This window comes from Gossypium arboreum, chromosome 11, assembly GCF_025698485.1.
Source record: "Gossypium arboreum isolate Shixiya-1 chromosome 11, ASM2569848v2, whole genome shotgun sequence".
NCBI lineage: Eukaryota > Viridiplantae > Streptophyta > Magnoliopsida > Malvales > Malvaceae > Gossypium > Gossypium arboreum.
Genome location: NC_069080.1, coordinates 3,436,346 through 3,453,027, shown reverse-complemented (window position 1 = coordinate 3,453,027; position 16,682 = coordinate 3,436,346). Strand labels below are relative to the sequence as shown.

The window sequence follows — 16,682 nt, the reverse complement described above, 5'->3', positions numbered from 1 at the left end:
TTTACATACATGATAAGTATAATTATATCATAAATTCAACAATTGAATCATTAAAATATTTATCATGTAAAAATATACAAAATGTTGCAAAATTACTTTCGTTGAGTGGATTACTCCCTATATATATATTTTCTTTTCTTGATTTCTTATTATTTCTATATATATATAACCGAACACGGGTTTAAAAACTTTTGCATCAATCTAAATACCTTTTATTTTTCATCATAATTCTAAAATAACATTTAAAAATTAATTATAATATTTAATTTAGAATTATTAAATAATTTTTATGTAAAATAAAATTTGTGATCATTATTATACATTTAAAAACAATTATATTAATTATAATTTAATTTATAATAATTTGTTAAAAATTAGTTAAAATAATTATAATTGGAGTATGAGTTGAGATAAAAAGTTAGTAGAAGTTGAGGTAAAATATTTTTACAATTATAACCATTGAAAAAAGTTTTTAAGATATTTTTTTATTTTTACTTTATATTTTTATTACATACTATTAAAATTATTATGGTTAATCTATCAACTATTAAGAAAATAAAAATAAAAATTGAATAATTTTACATATATGAATTTTTATGATTCGTACAAATGCTTTAATAATGGTAATTTTTTAGTATTAAATAATGATTGCATGAAATAAAATTATACAGTATGTTAAAAATACAATACAAATGTTTTAATTGTAATTTGAATTTTTTAATATTATTAAAATTTATTTATTTACAAAATATCAATATTTAAAAATTAAAGACGTGTTAAAATGTGATATACTTTGACATTTTATAATCTTAGAATTAAAGATACTAAATATTTCATCCAATACATTAACCTAAATTTTGGTGTGTTGGAGTGTAACGTACTAATATTTTATAATCATAGAGTTAAGATATTAAATATTTCTTCCAATACATTAATCTAAATTTGGAGGCGCATGAGATGGTTGATAATGGCAATAGCTGATAGCCTATGAAAAAGTAAAAAGGGGCCAAATTGGAATAGAATGGTCCCTCCTACAAATTTATTGTCTTGTTTTATTCTTCTGTCCTACGTTATGTTTTTCTTTTAATTAATAATCCATGTTCCTCTGGGCAGGCTTAAGAGACGAGCGAGATGGACCTAAACATACCAACTCTCCTAGTAATTAATTCAGCCAATCCAGAAGAATCTAGCACGTGTGTAATTTAGATCGAGATCGGACTATAAAAATAAATCTAAAATTGGTCAGGCCAGATCAGAATTGGATTTAGTTTATGACCAAATCAGGTCAGGTTCAAGACAGAAATAAACCAAACCCGAACCCGATGATACCTATGTAAGAAATCAACCAGACCCGAGGTGCAATATTCGAGGGGAAGAAGTACAACAACATCCCAAATTTTACTAGTATTAGTTCCTAAAATGACTTGAAACTGAGATAATTTACATATCCTGATTTCAATTTGAGCTTTGTAGCACCTGCTAACACAACCCATATCATATATGTGATATGTATATATAATACCATCCCCTAAAAACTCTTGTGGCAATGGAACAAGTGAAGAAAAGTTGACTAGTCTTCAAGTTTAAAGAAGGAAATTTTAGAATTCTTACTGATGTGAGAGATCTAAGAGCTAGGGTGGCCTTTTTTCCTGAAAAATAATTTTACACGGGCTGCTGAACTGCAGTATCGGTACCATTACTTCCGGCAATTCCGGTTTGCTCTAATGGTGCAGAATGGCTGAATGATGGAGGCTGCTCTAGTTCAGATACAGCTGTCGAAGGAGCTGCCTGCATTGAATGGTCAAATTTACAGGCTGGCCCAAACTTGCAAATGCCGTAGCGACTGTAGTGTAAGCAGATGCTTTGATCCTGGATTTCGAAAACAAATGTTTATCATGATGATGACACAACTCCAAGAATTTAATATATTATCATTGAAAAAGAAAACCATTAACAAGAACTACATGATTAAAGAGTGAACTGTATTGTCAGGTTTAATCCAAGTCCGACGAAGAAAACAGAAACTCTGGTCTTAATTATTTGCCTAACAGAACCTAACCCAGATGTTATATTTCTATAGAAATCATTTGCCTAATAGAACCACCGGTTTTTATTGCTTCCAGTTGAATAATCAAGTACCAATCTCTATGACATGCAATTTTCTATTGATTTTCTATAAACAAGTTTCAAGATATACGAGAAGATAAGGAGTCATTTCACTATCTAAGGGGGAAAAAAGAAATGAAGAGCAAGAACAATTGTGGACCGTCTTCTTTTGCATGAATTACTTTTGTTTTCATTTTCTGTGTGCATAAGAGAACTTTAATCATCTACCAGGTTCATATATATTTGATAAAAACCATAGCCTAAAGGAGCAAAAAACTTACAGGTCTCAGTGGCAAGCCCTTGTCGCTGAGAGCACATGGGGCAGGCTTTGCAAATCGATTTTTTGGATGATGATATTTGCAATTTGATTTGAACTTACAGTCCCCAGTTTTCAGGAAGTAACTGCACTCGGGTTGGCCAGGCCGTACTGGGAATTCATCAACTACCATCTGTGGCTGATTTTGAGTATAGACAGTGGTTTCAGTTGAGGGATTGCTCATGACATATGCTGGGGTTGGATGCAAAATCCTTTCTGGTGGGGGATAAATAGTGGCCTTGATAAGGCAAACAAGATTAAGTCATTGTGCAGAAACATATTGGTTATAATTTATCAATACACAAGCTAATTTCTGGGAGAAAATTATATGCAGAACTGGTTTTTATACCTATCAGGCATTTTAAACATGAGCTTCTTTATGATTTGATGCGGTGAAATAAATGTAAGGTAAAATAGTGATCCAAGCAATAAACATGTATTGGACGGAGCATAAAAAGAAAGTATTATGTGGAAAACATCTGGTTCTCCATTTTCAGGCATCTATTAACACTATAGATTGTCAGAGAAATTAGTATATCTTATCCATCTACTACCTTTCAACGCTTCTCCATGGAAAAGCATCATTAGATAAAGCCACATAAAGGAATCTATCATCCAACATCACAATTCTACTTAGTTTTGTTTAGTGCAAGTCTCAACATTCTCGACTCAGCCAAAGAATGAACATAACAGTATCTTTAAGGTGAATTAGCATGAGACTGGAATCTTTTTCAACTTGTGCCCATGTCGTTCCTTATACATAGCTTGTATGTGACTCTGCCTACACGTTCAAGCATTTCGGATCTAGAGACACAAAGTAACCTAGCTTCATCTAGAGAAAGGTGGAAAGGCGGCATAAGTTTCAACAAAAACTTCTGAAGCCGGCCATATATAATGAGTTTAGCTAAGGAGTGCTGAATAGCCACTTCTTAAAGTTAGTTAAAATACTATTTATAGTATTACTTTTGTATTAAGTGCAGTACCTGACTGTTAATGTTGTGAATTCCAATGCAGTCGAAAATAAATTATTTCAAATAATAACCTTCCTAATTAGGGTGCTTGTTAATAAAACCCGTAGCTTTCAAAAAAAAGTTAGTATACTAAGGAAACTACGTTTTAACCATCTGATCTTAAGAATTGAAAATATTCCATTAATGATCTGAATGTGGTTGTCTTCAGTGGTATCCAGTAAGAATTGAAAATTACTATTATTGTTTCTCAACGCAATCATGACATCATAAACCAAATATCCATTTTGTTACATGCAATTAAATGTTCAAGATCCACAAGCATCTTTACATCTTCAAGAATATGCAAGTGGATATACACCCTGGAAACTTCAAGGTATGGAAAGATGAAAATTCTAGGAAAAATATTAAAATGTGAAGTGGAGGATTGAGGAATGAGGAAGGTGAGGACCATGTAATCCTAAGATAAACTAGATAGATGCTATGCACTATAGTATCCTAAGATAAACTTAATAGATGCTATAGATTATACTAACATAAATCGCATTCAAGCAATTATAGTACCTGATACCCATTCCATTCAGGATTTGGAGGTGGAACACCTGGAGTTGGTGAAAACATAATTGGCATAAAAGTAGCAGTAGCAGTCTCATTTAACGCCCTTGGCGATGACCAGGATGCCATATTCACTTGTGATGCAGCTTGTGATGAAACAGATCCACCATTACCATATGCAGCAGGTGGGTCACAAGCTCCAGTAGTTGTAGGATCAGGATGATTAAACCTGCAGTTGGCTCCATACTTGCAGGACCCATTACGCATGTAATAGGGGCACTCTTTCTCTCCCTGTAGAATTAAAACTTTGAAACTTTCCAGAATGACTACTCCAAATAATCACTGAAAAGAACTCGTAGGGTTTGGTTGAGTGTAGTACAAATGCAAATGAGCATCCACCAGTTAACGAATTAAGGAGTCTTGCTAAACTCAAGTAATACAGTTAACGAAGTGGTACCTGTCGGATCGGCAGCCCCAGAAAGTTAAGTTCTAAAATCGGATCTGTTGAAGATTTTGCCCTTGAGTGGTTGTATCTACAGGCCTTACCAAACTTACATCCACCAGTTCTTAGGTAGTACTGCAAAAATCTCGAGAAAAATTGTAACACCAAAGAAATGTTACTATCAGCCCATGCACATCTCCTATAGACATAAAATAGATATAGATGATTTTCAGAAGCAACTGAAAATACACTAATTGATATGTAATGGGCCATAGAAAAGTAAACCAGTCCTAAAAACAAGACGTATTAAAGCAGCGATAATAGATGTCAAAATATAGAACTTGAAATGCTAGAAGAATACTAAGCTTCATTGAAAGAATTATAAAATTACACAAATTCAGTCATCGAAAGAATACTGACCTTGCATTCTGTCTGGCCTGGTTTCTCTGTTGATTCATCATTTTCCTTTAATTTTTCCTGAACGCCCTTCAAACATCATAAATCCCAAATACCCAGAATTAAATAAGTCAGCACAAAATCAATACGTACACGTCTGTAGCAAACAAGCCAATCTTAAACCGAGAAGAAGAAATATAAATATATTTATTTAACAAACATCATAGTAATATAGCAACAAATATAAAAAGAAATCAACAGTAAGCCAAAAAAGCTCCTATCCAGCTAAAGGAAGAACGTTCTTAGAACATGTAAAAATAAAATGAAAGTTATAATAAGGTAAGAATAAAGACCTGGTTCTTCCTTCGAACAGGGTGATTGAACTTGCAATTAGATCCAAATTTGCAAAGTCCAGTTTTCATATAATAGGCGCAATTCTCGGCGTCCGGTCTCACCGGATAATGCGACCTCACTCCTTCAAACCTCTTCCCGTTTTCACCATCATTTTCGTTCTCGTTTTTCTCCTCCTCATCTTCTTTGTCCCCGGCAGCGCCAGCATCAGCTTCGTTGTAATCATTGTCGCCTTTTCTCTCCCCATCATCTTTCGTCTCAGCAGCTGCAGCCGCCGCCGCCACCTCCTCCTCTTCCTCCTCCTTCAAATCGAGGTCCTGCAACTGCTGCTCGAGATTGCTTTCGTCGTGCCCGGTTTCCTCAGCCGCGCGATTAAGATCAGACGGTGTCGGTGAGGCGTCGGGATTCGGAGTCGGATCCGAATCGGGAGAGCGATGCCCTAAAGTGTTAAGGGCGGAATCGGCGGGAGCAGTCGTATCGGAGATCGGAGCTTCTTCAGATTGTGACATTGTAAATCCACATTTCAAAACCCTAATTTCAGCAGAAGAAAATGAGTAAAAAAGAAAGAGAGAAAGAACTAAAAAGATCAAAGCTTTGTTATCGGGAAATGGAAGTAAAAAGAGAGTGTGAACAAAAAGGCAAAGAAGAGAAGAAAGAAAAATAAAGAAATTAAAATTAAAAATAATAATTTATTTATCTCTCGTATTCGTACGTTTTTATAACATACGTAAATGACCGTCGTATGTAACGTATACTTTTTTCGCCTTTCTGTAAAAGTACTTTTTAACTGTAATTCTGTCTGAAACTCGACACACTTTTTATGTCCTAGGGACTACTTTTAACTTCTTCTTTTTCAATTTTTTTAAGAAACCGTTAATATGATATGTTTTAATAAATATAAAATAAATGCAATAAATACAATAAAAACACCTTTAAATATGAGTAAAAATACAAAAAGAGAGTCTATTTGTTTAACACCAAAAACCTTTTAATGGAGGTTGGTGTTATAAAAGTGAAACGAATTTCAAATAAAAAGTAAAAAGTATTAAAATTATAATAGTCACAAAAATAATTATAAATACTAGAAATCCTACCATGCATGTATTTGTGTCAAATTACGATTTTAAAATATAAATATGTATTTAAAAATAAAAGATAATAAATATTGAAACGTATGATTTAAAATTAATTAATCATAATAACACATGAAGTATATACGATATTAAAATAAAAATTGAATTAAATTATGTACGATATTAAAATAAAAAATTGAATTAAATTGTGAGTAAAATAAAACTAAAATATATAAATACATCATATTAACAATACTAAATGTATTACAATTATTTATCATGGTGTTGTCATTAATTACGAGTTAGTATCGAATTAATTTCTTACATCGATTCGATTAACAACATTACCATAGGCTTCTATGCTGGGAGCAGCATTTCGGGGTAACCATCTCAACTCCCCGTTTCTGGCATGCTATAGTTATTTCAGTCTCTCGACGGTGAAAATGAGAGATTATCGATACAATTAATTGAGTCTAAAGTTTAAGATTAAATATACAAGGGTTGCAGGATTAATTTAAAAAAAATATTAAAATAATATAGAAAAAAACATTTAAAAAATTAAATAATTAATAAAAAATACGAGATGAAGTGATATTTCTTTTTGATACAATCCTTTTCAACGTTACCTGGAAAACGAAAAACTTAATGGGAACACAAACTTGGAATATATTCATTATTTTTAGCGAAGTAAATGTTACAAATGTATGGAAGTAACCAAAAGCACACATCAAACCGGCAATCTAAGACTCTTCAACAACAAATACCAATCATAAAGTAAGTAAAATTAACCCAAAAGTAATTGTTTATTCTGATTTTCTACGCAATTTTAATCCAACGGCTTTCATTCAACACAGCAGCGGTACATGAAATACATCTCCATGGTACGTCCACACTCAGCACACACCACTGTCTCCGCAATTCCCCCACTGATTCCCGGAAGGATAAGCCGAGTGCAGTGATGCTCGTCGGCGATCCCTTCCAAGTGCCCACGGATTGCCGAGACGAAACCCGATACTCGAGCCATGTCTTCCCATTGCTCGAAGCTTTGAATGGCGTTTAAAACTTTGTCTCCTTTGGCTCTCACCATATCGGCCCCTGAAAAAAACACTGCCCACCCTTGTTCGCTGCCGTCGTATCCAAGTAAGGTCATCACTTCTTGCTTTATAACATCGATTTCGTTGGTCTTGCCGTGTTGTGTTTTCGAGAACAACATGCTTTCCAATCGTTTCCAGAAGAACCAAACATTGGCATCTTGCCAAGCGTGACTAAGCTGCCTTTCGTTGATTAAACCGGTAATCTTTTTCACCCGTTCCTTGGCGTTGCTCTTTCCGACATAAACCATCTCTAACCCAATGCCGAGAAACTGTGCAACGTTTTTTGTTGCAGAAGTGAAGCTTTCGATCCATTCCATCTCTTCTCCACCATACAAACAAATCACTTTCTCTTGTCGTACCTGAAAAATCAAATGAGTTTAGATTAGTCATTTATAAAAATAAACTCATTTACATAATAATTATAGGTGAGGATGTGTACCCAGTTAGATAAGTTTGGTTCAAGCCCATCGACAAGCAATTCAACAGTCCAAGCCTCAGCTTTCCAAAGACTTGCTTCTCTGTCGGTGGTGAAAGGGAAGGCGGTATTTCCCCATATCCACAACATGTTGAGTGCATTGGGGCATGTCATTTTCCCTAGTGGATCCAACGTTACCACAATCGGCTTCTTGACGAAATTCCATACTTCCCTGGTGTACTTAACAACAGCGGGTTCGATAATGGAAGGATGGTTCACAGTATACCACGGCATCATCGATTGCAGACTCAAAAACTTTTGCTGATAGCTATCATTCCAAGCCGATCTGTCTACAATCGGGAGCCATACGATCTCATAGTTAACCTCAGAAGTGACTCGGTCGTATTTATAAAGGGATTCGAGAACCTGAATCTCTTCGTGGGTGATATCGAGATCTGAAATCAGCAGCAAAACATGCTTTCTTCTCAGTACCTCGACATGAACCTGTTTGATTGATACTGTTAATATAAATATCCGATTTGATGGGTGGAAAATAATGAAATGGGGGTGTTTGAAAACGAACCTTGGTCTTCTCCGGACCCAAGAGAGAGTGAGGATCTTCCTTGCTGAGTGAGAAAATTTTGAGGAGAATCTTGGAGTTGTCGAGTTGAGGAGTTCCGAAACTGTGCTTTAGGCCTTCATATGCTTCTGTTTGCTTCTTCTCATCTGCAATATTAAATGATCTTTGTAAACCATTCCTCACAGTAAGTTCAGTAAGCAAAGGACTGACCAATATGCTGATGACAAAGTTGCAAAATCTTTTGAAGGTGTTCATGGATGCTGCAGACTTTATGAGCCAAGCTTGATAGTTCCCATGCCTCCGACGTCGATGTAACGAACCTTAAAGTCACCGGAAAAAAATCAATTACAGGTAAGTTCATCGCTTTGGGCTGATATATACATGGAGAAAACACAACCAGATGGAGTGTAACTCACTCATATCTCGTGCCAACAAGGCTCGTAATCTGCGCAGCACAAGCCACAACGCTTCGGATAGTCCAGTAAGCAGCTGTGGGGATATGAGCCACTGCGATCGACATCGGCGGCACGTCGCTGGATATGTACTGAGAAGGTAACTCGGTGAACTCGACGATGCACTTGGTTACTTCCATCATCGCCTTGATGAGTTTGTGAAGTGCATCGAACTGGGGTTTCAGTGTGTGGGAATACTCTAAGATGTCCGGCAGTTGTTTAAGTAGCGCCACGGATTTGGCGAGTGAGTTCGTAGTGCAGAGTTGAAGAACCAGCCAACATTCCCCGAAATTCACGGCGAAAGCGGCTAACGTTAGCACCACTTTCGCGTCCCATGAATAGCTTGAAAGCGTGTTGAGAAGCACCATTGTTGTCGCATGAGCGTCGCCTCCGCCCGAGCACTTGCATGATATCTGCAAAACACATTTACAATACAATTATATAATATTATCCCTCGGTAAACATTCGACGGTATCGGGAATTTAGATGTAATGAAAAAAGAAAGTTTTATCACCCTTGAAAAAGAAAAGAAAGTGCCATAAAAGGATACAAGTCACAATCAGCGAAGGTATATGTTTATTACTGCATAAAAGAGCACTGTAATGAACATATAATAAAGGTCGATACTTTTAGAATTTAGAGTTGGCGTAATATTTTTTAAGTTTTTTTCATATATTTAAAGTATCTTTAACGCCAAATTACCTCGCAGGAGATCTTGTGAACAAGAAAAGCCAATGCTTCAAGCATGCCATTGCTATCCATAGTTGCGGAGCTATCATCAATGGCATCCATGTGCCCTTGTCCACCCTATATATATATATGTTAGAGATTGAAATACCAATTAAAAACTATACGTTTAATGACTTCGAATAAAAGTGGGAAAACTTGAGACTATACATTTAGGGCATGATGATCGATGGTAGGAGTGAGATGGCGCAAAACGTTGTCAATGACTTGGAGAATGGGCTTGACATCGAGAAAACGACCATCAGGTAAATGAGTGGACTGAATTTGCTTCATCATTGCACTGTCATCCGATGCTGAGAACATCCGTCGCTCACTTCTCATCAGTTGCTGTGAGTGTGAGCTTTGGGTTGCCATCTTTGGAGGGATGGGTTTTTTTTTTAAATGTGATTTTGTTAGTTGTTTTTGTGGTTTGTTTAAGGAGCATTTGCTGGGGTTATATAGTGATGGGGGTAATGGAATAAAGGCCCCATTGAATTGGCGTATCTTGCTTTGCTTGCGAGACGAGTTCTAGATAAAGCTAAAGGGCTTCTGTTTTTAAAATGAAAATGTTAGCCAGTATAGTAGCCATGATTGTTCCCTAACACTGCCTAAAGATAAAAGAGACCGGCGGCAGTGGCATGGGGATCTACCCTGCTCTTTCCAGTCAAAAGGCATCAACGTTTGTGAATAATAGGAGTGTAATCAAATCCAGATGGGTTTGAGCTAAAACTGAAATTAGAGATTTGGAATTTATTTGAGTTCCATATGTTTATTCTATTAACAGATAGCTGGATGCTGAATTTTAAATTTAATTATTTGTTCTCGAGTATAATAAATTGAAAGTTTTAAATATTAATTTAAAATAAATTTTGATTACAATTAAGAGTTATACAAGAGAATGTAGGTTGGAGTGCCTTTTGTAGCCATGGGTTTAGTAGAGATTATAAATAATTTTAGACATTCTCATAAATATTCATGAACTCTAAATATAAATAGTAAAACGAGTAACATTTAATTTCTTCTCGAGTTAGATATTACTTAATGATTTAATAGACTCAATTCTTATAAGTCTGTCCAAATTAAAATTTAATAATAAAATATTTTTATTAAAATTTAATTATATAATATTTATTTTAACCATATATATATATATATATATATATTTTAAACTTACATAAAGCCAAGCTACTCGTTAGCCTATGAACACCTCCACAACTATATGTGTCTTACTCTACAAAATCTTAATCCTCAAGGCTCAAACAGTTTCTTATTTCGGATTAAAGCTAAAGATAAACTTTTGTAATTTAATATAATCCCTGCAGCAAAAAGTTGATGGAGAATGATTGATGATTTCATTAATTAATTGCATGGTGTCGTGTATGAACGACAATCCTAACATCATTTTTTAACGAAAATAATATATTTTATATGATACTCTTATGGATAACTATTTGATAACTTTATTTCTTATTTTAAGTGAAAGTATTATTTATAGAAATAAATTATATTAAAATGATTATTTTAAACATCAATAAAATAATACCACGTCATTAAATTTTAAAGATAATAAAATAATATTACACACTCATCTATATTAAAATCTTCTCTAACTTAATTTAACTTTAATTATATTATTTAAAAATAATTAATTTTAAATTATAAACAAACACCGCTTTCTTCTTTTACAAATTTTATTCATTTTGTTTTTCTTTCCATAAGTTAAATTTTTTTTGTATCTTTTTGCAACCAATTTTTAAAAAACAATTAGTCTTTTTTGTGCAATTTTTTCACGTCATTAACACATAATTTTGATAATTAGATTTGGGTTCGAGATTTAATGTTCAAGGTTCAGATTCAAGTTTTTGGATCAGGGTTCAAAATTCAGGTTCAGGGTTCAAGGGTTTAAGGTTATAGGCCAAGGTTCATGTTTTAGTTTAGGGCTTAAGGGTTTGAGGTTACAAGTTTGGTGTTCAAGTTTAGGATTTTGGGTTTAAGGTTTTGAGTTAAGGGTTTGAGATTCTAGATTTAGGGTTCGGTTCATGATTTCGGGTTTAAGGTTCAGGTAAAAAAATATCAATATTATGTGTTAATTACATGTAAAAATCATTAAAATGTTATTAAATAATTGAAATGACCATGAATAATGTGTATGGGAAGGATCCATAAAATAAATTTTCTATGAATAAGTGTATAATAATAATTTTGTGTCTTTAAAATTTGATGATATAATAAAATTTTATTAGTACCTAAAATCTTTAATTTTTAGCATCATTCTAATATAAGTTATTGTTGTTATTTATATATAATAACATTAAAGCTTTTGGCATCATTAATGCCATGTGATCTAAAACGGTGTTATATTATTCAAAAGAATACCATTAAAAGAAAATATTGTCAATAGTAGTGTCCCACTATGGCATCTAATTCTGGTTTCTCTTTTAACTTTTTTTTTTTTAAATTTTAAATTTGTGCATTGCAATTTCCGATACCAGTAATAATATAAAATTTCCATATAAAAATTGCGAAAAACAAATTCAATCTTAAAAGAAGAAGAAGAAGAAGAGATTACTAAAGAGGGAAACACTGAAAAGACTCATACATCTAAGATTTGTTTGGCATTATTGTTGGTATTATATGTTTATTACAAAAATCATGTATCTTTAAATTAAATCTTGTTTGTCACGAAGGAAGTATATATAATGAAGCTAGTAGGGACCGGTTCTCCAAAATTCATTTAACTCCTTTTATAATTTATAAAATTTTTAAATTAATAACATAAAATTATATTTTAATCTTTTAAAATTGAATTAAATTTTTAAAATTTATAAAATGCTATTAAAATTATAAAATTATATTTTTATTATCATAAAAATATATAATTTAATTCCGTCTTTATAAGAAAATTCTGAGTTCCTCCTTTTATATGTGTGTGATGGGGAAGAGTTAATATGTTATTACAAGAAATTTAAATTATTTTGTGTTAATAAATATTGTGGGGGGGCTTGGTTTTAAGATTTTTAGGATGGTTAGTTTTTGGGCTTGCTATATGGTTCCAATTTTTTCTTTGTTAATTACAAATTTAAAAAATTAAAATTTCGTTTTAGGATTTTTGAATACCTTCAGTCCCAATAATGTATACTATAGTCTGTATAGATATATTCACAAAGGGGAAATGCTTAAAAAAAAAAAGAAGAGAAAGGCTCAACGTTAATGGTAGTGGCAGTAAAACTTTGGGTATTAAACGGTTGTAGCATAATAACAGAAGTCATAAACTTCGTAGGAATCGTAATCACTAATTATAGCAACCAACACAGCATGCATGAAAATATTTGTCTTGTATTTTATAAAAAGTCGGCATACCATAAGCAGCTGTGGATAGGCTTGGTTCACGAAATAAGTAGCATTTTAGTTGGTGAAGATTATAAGACTCAAAAACAGATGTGTTAATATGGGGTGTGTAATAATTATGGAGCTTATCAAGACATGTAAAGAGTTGAAATACCAACATGAAGCCTATATGCCACTTAACTGCAATTATAGTACCATTTGAGCTATGTAAATTAAGTCTATCATGCAGCTTACTCATAATATATAAGTTTTTAATAGAGTATGTAAGATAACTCCCACCAAAGAATAATACTTTCAATTATTATGAAACCAATACGAACGACACATTTCGAAAACTTTTCTTAAGAGAGTTGACCTTTCATGATTTCAAAGAATCTAAAAATAACAAAGTATGCTATAAATAAAGAGAGACATTATATGAATTTACCCAAGAACTTTCAATTGAAGGTACTCACAAATTTGGGCTATATGGACCACTCTGAAATTTGGACGATCCATCACTATTCTTGCTTAAAAAAAATAATAACCTGCTTGTCTCAATTCGTACAACCTAAAATGTAACTACAAGAAATTAAGGTAAAAGTACTAAAAAAGCCCCTTATATTTAGGGGCGGATTGCATTTTGATTCATCTAGTGAAAATTTAGCTTTTATACATTTCAAAACATGTAAATTAATTCCTCCATTAAATTTTATCTATTAAATGATGATGTGGAATATTAATTTAAATATTTAATTACTAATTTGACCCTTAAACTATAGCTAAAATATCATTTTGATTTTTTTAAATTCTTAAAAATAATTCTAAAACACTATAAAAACATAAAAAAACTGTTAAAATATTTTTAAAAATAAATATTCTAAATATATATGTAAAAATCTAAATAAAAATTCAAAAATCTTAAATATTTTTATCAAAGTTCGGGTTAAAACCCAAAAACCGTCATCTTTTTTACAAGCCTTTCTTCCCTATTTTACAAAACCTTCGAAAATTGAAAAGGATTTCCCCATGGAAGTCATAAATAAATAAATATTTGATTGAAGCTAAAAAAAATCAACTAAAAGTTTTAATTACTCATTTTTAAATTTCTCATACTTTCGTTAATATTCAATTTCATATTCGTCGTCTATGCTTTCAACTAAAAGGTACATAAAAATTTATTTAATTTTTACTTTCTTCTACTTTAGCAAGAGTTGTCCATAGGTTGGATTGGGCCAAGTGAAAAGTTTACGTTACGAGTTGACCCAGCCCAAAAAATGAGATTAAAATTTTACTCAAGCTCAACTCAACCCACCTGTAATAAAATTTTTATATAAAAATAAATTTAAAAAATATAACACATTAAATACTTCCCAGGAAAACATTAAAAAAATATATGTAATATCCTCGAAATCCGTTCTATAGTAAATAATATGAGATGCAAATATTAGCCAAAAAAATGGATATGATCAAAGAATGGTTTGATCGGCTGACATGGTTAAAGAAATCGTCAAAAGCCATGACGTTGTTTTCTCCAACAGATCAAAGAAAACGGTAGCAGATATCTAGCTTTACGGATGCAAGGATCTCGGCTTTGCACGCTACGGTGAGTACTGGAAACAAATTAAGAAAATCAGTGTTGTCGAGCTTTTGAGCCATGTGCAATCATTCCAGTTCGTTAGAGGGAAGAAGTTGAAGTTGTTATTGACAAAATCCGCAATGTTTGTCTTAATGGAGGGTCCATTAATCTCACGGAGACGCTTGCGTTGGTTTCAAATAGCATAATTTCTCGATGTGTTCTTAGTCAGAAAAGTGAAGAAGGCGACGACGGCAAGTGCAGCAAGTTCTGGTCGTTCTCGTTTCACGAGTTTCTGCTTCGGCGACATGTTCCCTTACTTGGGGTGGCTTGATATGATTACCGGATTGATTCCAAGTTTGAAAGCATTATCTAGAGAAATAGATACATTTCTTGATGAGATAATTGAAGAGCATAGAGCTTTGAAAAGCAATAAAAAGGACTTCATTTCCATTATTTTCCAACTCCAAAAGGATGCATGGCATGCTTGACATGGACCTCACTCAAGACAACATCAAAGCAATTTTACTGGTTATGATCATCACTATTAAATTTATATTTCGATAATTTTTTTTGTGCCATTAATTATAGATCTCAAGCGTTTAATTTTGAAAACCTCAGGATATGTTTCTAGCTGGAATTGATTCCTCAGCATCGACAGTAGAATGGACAATGGCTGAAATTTTAAAGCATCCAACAGCCATGAAAAAGCTTCAAGAAGAGGTGAGAAATGTGGTGGGGAATAAACCAAAGGTGGAAATGGAGGATATCAACAAAATGAGTTGCTTAAAATGTGTATTTAAAGAAACTTTAAGATTACATCCAGTTGCTTCCCTTCTTCTTCCTCTGCACACATCTGCAACTGTTAAAGTGGGAGGCTACAATATTCCTTCCAATACTACAGTGTTGATCAATGCATGGGCAATTCAGAGAGAACCCAAATGGTGGGAAAAAAACAGAAGAATTCATCCCAGAGAGATTCGAGAACAACCCCATTAATTTCATGGCGAAGATTTTCAGTTCATCCCATTCGGTGTGGGAAGAAGAAGCTGTCCTGGCTTGCAGTTCGGAGTTGCTTGAGTTGAGTATATGATTGCCAACATTGTTTATTGCTTTGATTGGAAGTTGGCTGATGGTGATACTGCCGACAACTTGGATATGACTGAACCCTAAGGTACAGCAGTTTATAGGAAGTCCCCTCTGCATGTTCGTCCTCTAGCTCGTTTCCGTACGCTCTAAATACCATAGAAAAGTATTTTGCGGATTAATCTGTTATATTATACAAAGGCACTACGGTTTATAATAATACTCGTAGATTAGCACGTGACATGTATTTACTATATTAATATTAAAAAATGGGAAAATATTTGGAATAATTGAGCTTAAATTTCTCAATGCTATTTTTAAATTATAAACAAACCATGTCTTCTTTTTCTTATAAGATCTAGCGTTAACGGAGGAGATTTACAATTTATTTAATTAAATAATTAACATTAAATTAATTTTTATTAGTCTAAGTAATTATTTACTTAATCTTTAAGTTGGAATAATATTCTATTTTTAATTAAAATTAATTTTTATCGATTACATATATTAAATCGATTTATAAGTAAATTTTAAAATAATTAAAAGATTTCTTCACAAACGGGTTAAATTTTAACGAAACTCTAAATAATCTTATAAAAGAACTATTTTATATTTTTAAATTGCAAACAAATTCTGTATAGATTAATAATATGACTATTAATATATTATATTTTTTAATTGTTAAAATTAAATTTATGATAATTTAGAAAATAATAATTTATAAAATTGCAAACAAATTATAATAATGTATCTAAAGTAATTATTTCTGATACATTATGTTTTATGAAAAATAAAACATAGGTACTAAAAAAAAGTTAAACTGAAGTAACAAATGATATATTAAGTCGTTATAAAAGTATAATTTTAATTAATTATGCAAAATAAGAGTTAATATTTAATACATTTACAGTGTATTTTTTATTCCATAATTAACTTTAAAATTACCATTTTAAATATTTATATTTTTAATATTTTATTATACTTTTACCTTGGAGTCTAGCAAATATTTAATTATTATTTTATTATACTCTAAAAACAAATCGCGTAAATCCAGACTTAATTTTTTACCCCATTGATAGTGTATGGGATGGTAATCCTACTCTTTTTATACCCTTGCCTAACACCTCTTGCTCCTTTGAAGTAGCCTTTCAATACAGTAAGCAAAAAACCCCAATGCAGCGAGTCAAAAGCCTTTTGAAGATCCACTTTTATGGCACAC

At 32.5% G+C, this 16,682-nt stretch overlaps 2 protein-coding genes across 2 annotated transcripts; both read right to left on the bottom strand.

The window, feature by feature from the left end:
• Positions 1-1,227: 1,227 nt before the first annotated feature.
• On the bottom strand, positions 1,228-5,820 carry LOC108479911 (zinc finger CCCH domain-containing protein 67-like). Its single transcript, XM_017782760.2, has 6 exons — positions 5,137-5,820; positions 4,808-4,873; positions 4,403-4,522; positions 3,955-4,236; positions 2,388-2,660; positions 1,228-1,869 (listed from the first exon to the last, which is right to left on the bottom strand). Exons 1-6 carry the CDS (start codon positions 5,641-5,643, stop codon positions 1,663-1,665), a joined length of 1,455 nt encoding a protein of 484 aa, XP_017638249.1. The 5' UTR covers positions 5,644-5,820; the 3' UTR covers positions 1,228-1,662.
• Positions 5,821-6,886: 1,066 nt separating this feature from the next.
• LOC108478827 (protein SIEVE ELEMENT OCCLUSION B-like) lies at positions 6,887-9,898 on the bottom strand. Its single transcript, XM_017781284.2, has 7 exons — positions 9,646-9,898; positions 9,451-9,555; positions 8,713-9,161; positions 8,507-8,616; positions 8,300-8,442; positions 7,741-8,220; positions 6,887-7,660 (listed from the first exon to the last, which is right to left on the bottom strand). The coding sequence occupies exons 1-7, from the start codon at positions 9,847-9,849 to the stop codon at positions 7,049-7,051; spliced, it is 2,103 nt and encodes a 700-aa protein (XP_017636773.1). The 5' UTR covers positions 9,850-9,898; the 3' UTR covers positions 6,887-7,048.
• Positions 9,899-16,682: the final 6,784 nt, after the last annotated feature.

What these genes read in the sequence shown, in the direction of transcription:
- LOC108479911 (XM_017782760.2), bottom strand. Translation starts at nt 5,643, where the DNA reads ATGTCACAATCTGAAGAAGCTCCGATCTCCGATACGACTGCTCCCGCC. An exon ending in CTGTTCGAAGGAAGAACCAG is followed by an intron (nt 4,874 to 5,136) that starts GTCTTTATTCTT and finishes TGATGTTTGAAG; the next exon opens with GGCGTTCAGGAAAAATTAAA. An exon ending in TGGGGCTGCCGATCCGACAG is followed by an intron (nt 4,237 to 4,402) that starts GTACCACTTCGT and finishes TTAATTCTACAG; the next exon opens with GGAGAGAAAGAGTGCCCCTA.
- LOC108478827 (XM_017781284.2), bottom strand. Translation starts at nt 9,849, where the DNA reads ATGGCAACCCAAAGCTCACACTCACAGCAACTGATGAGAAGTGAGCGA. An exon ending in CTTGTTGGCACGAGATATGA is followed by an intron (nt 8,617 to 8,712) that starts GTGAGTTACACT and finishes GGTGACTTTAAG; the next exon opens with GTTCGTTACATCGACGTCGG. An exon ending in TGGGTCCGGAGAAGACCAAG is followed by an intron (nt 8,221 to 8,299) that starts GTTCGTTTTCAA and finishes TCAATCAAACAG; the next exon opens with GTTCATGTCGAGGTACTGAG.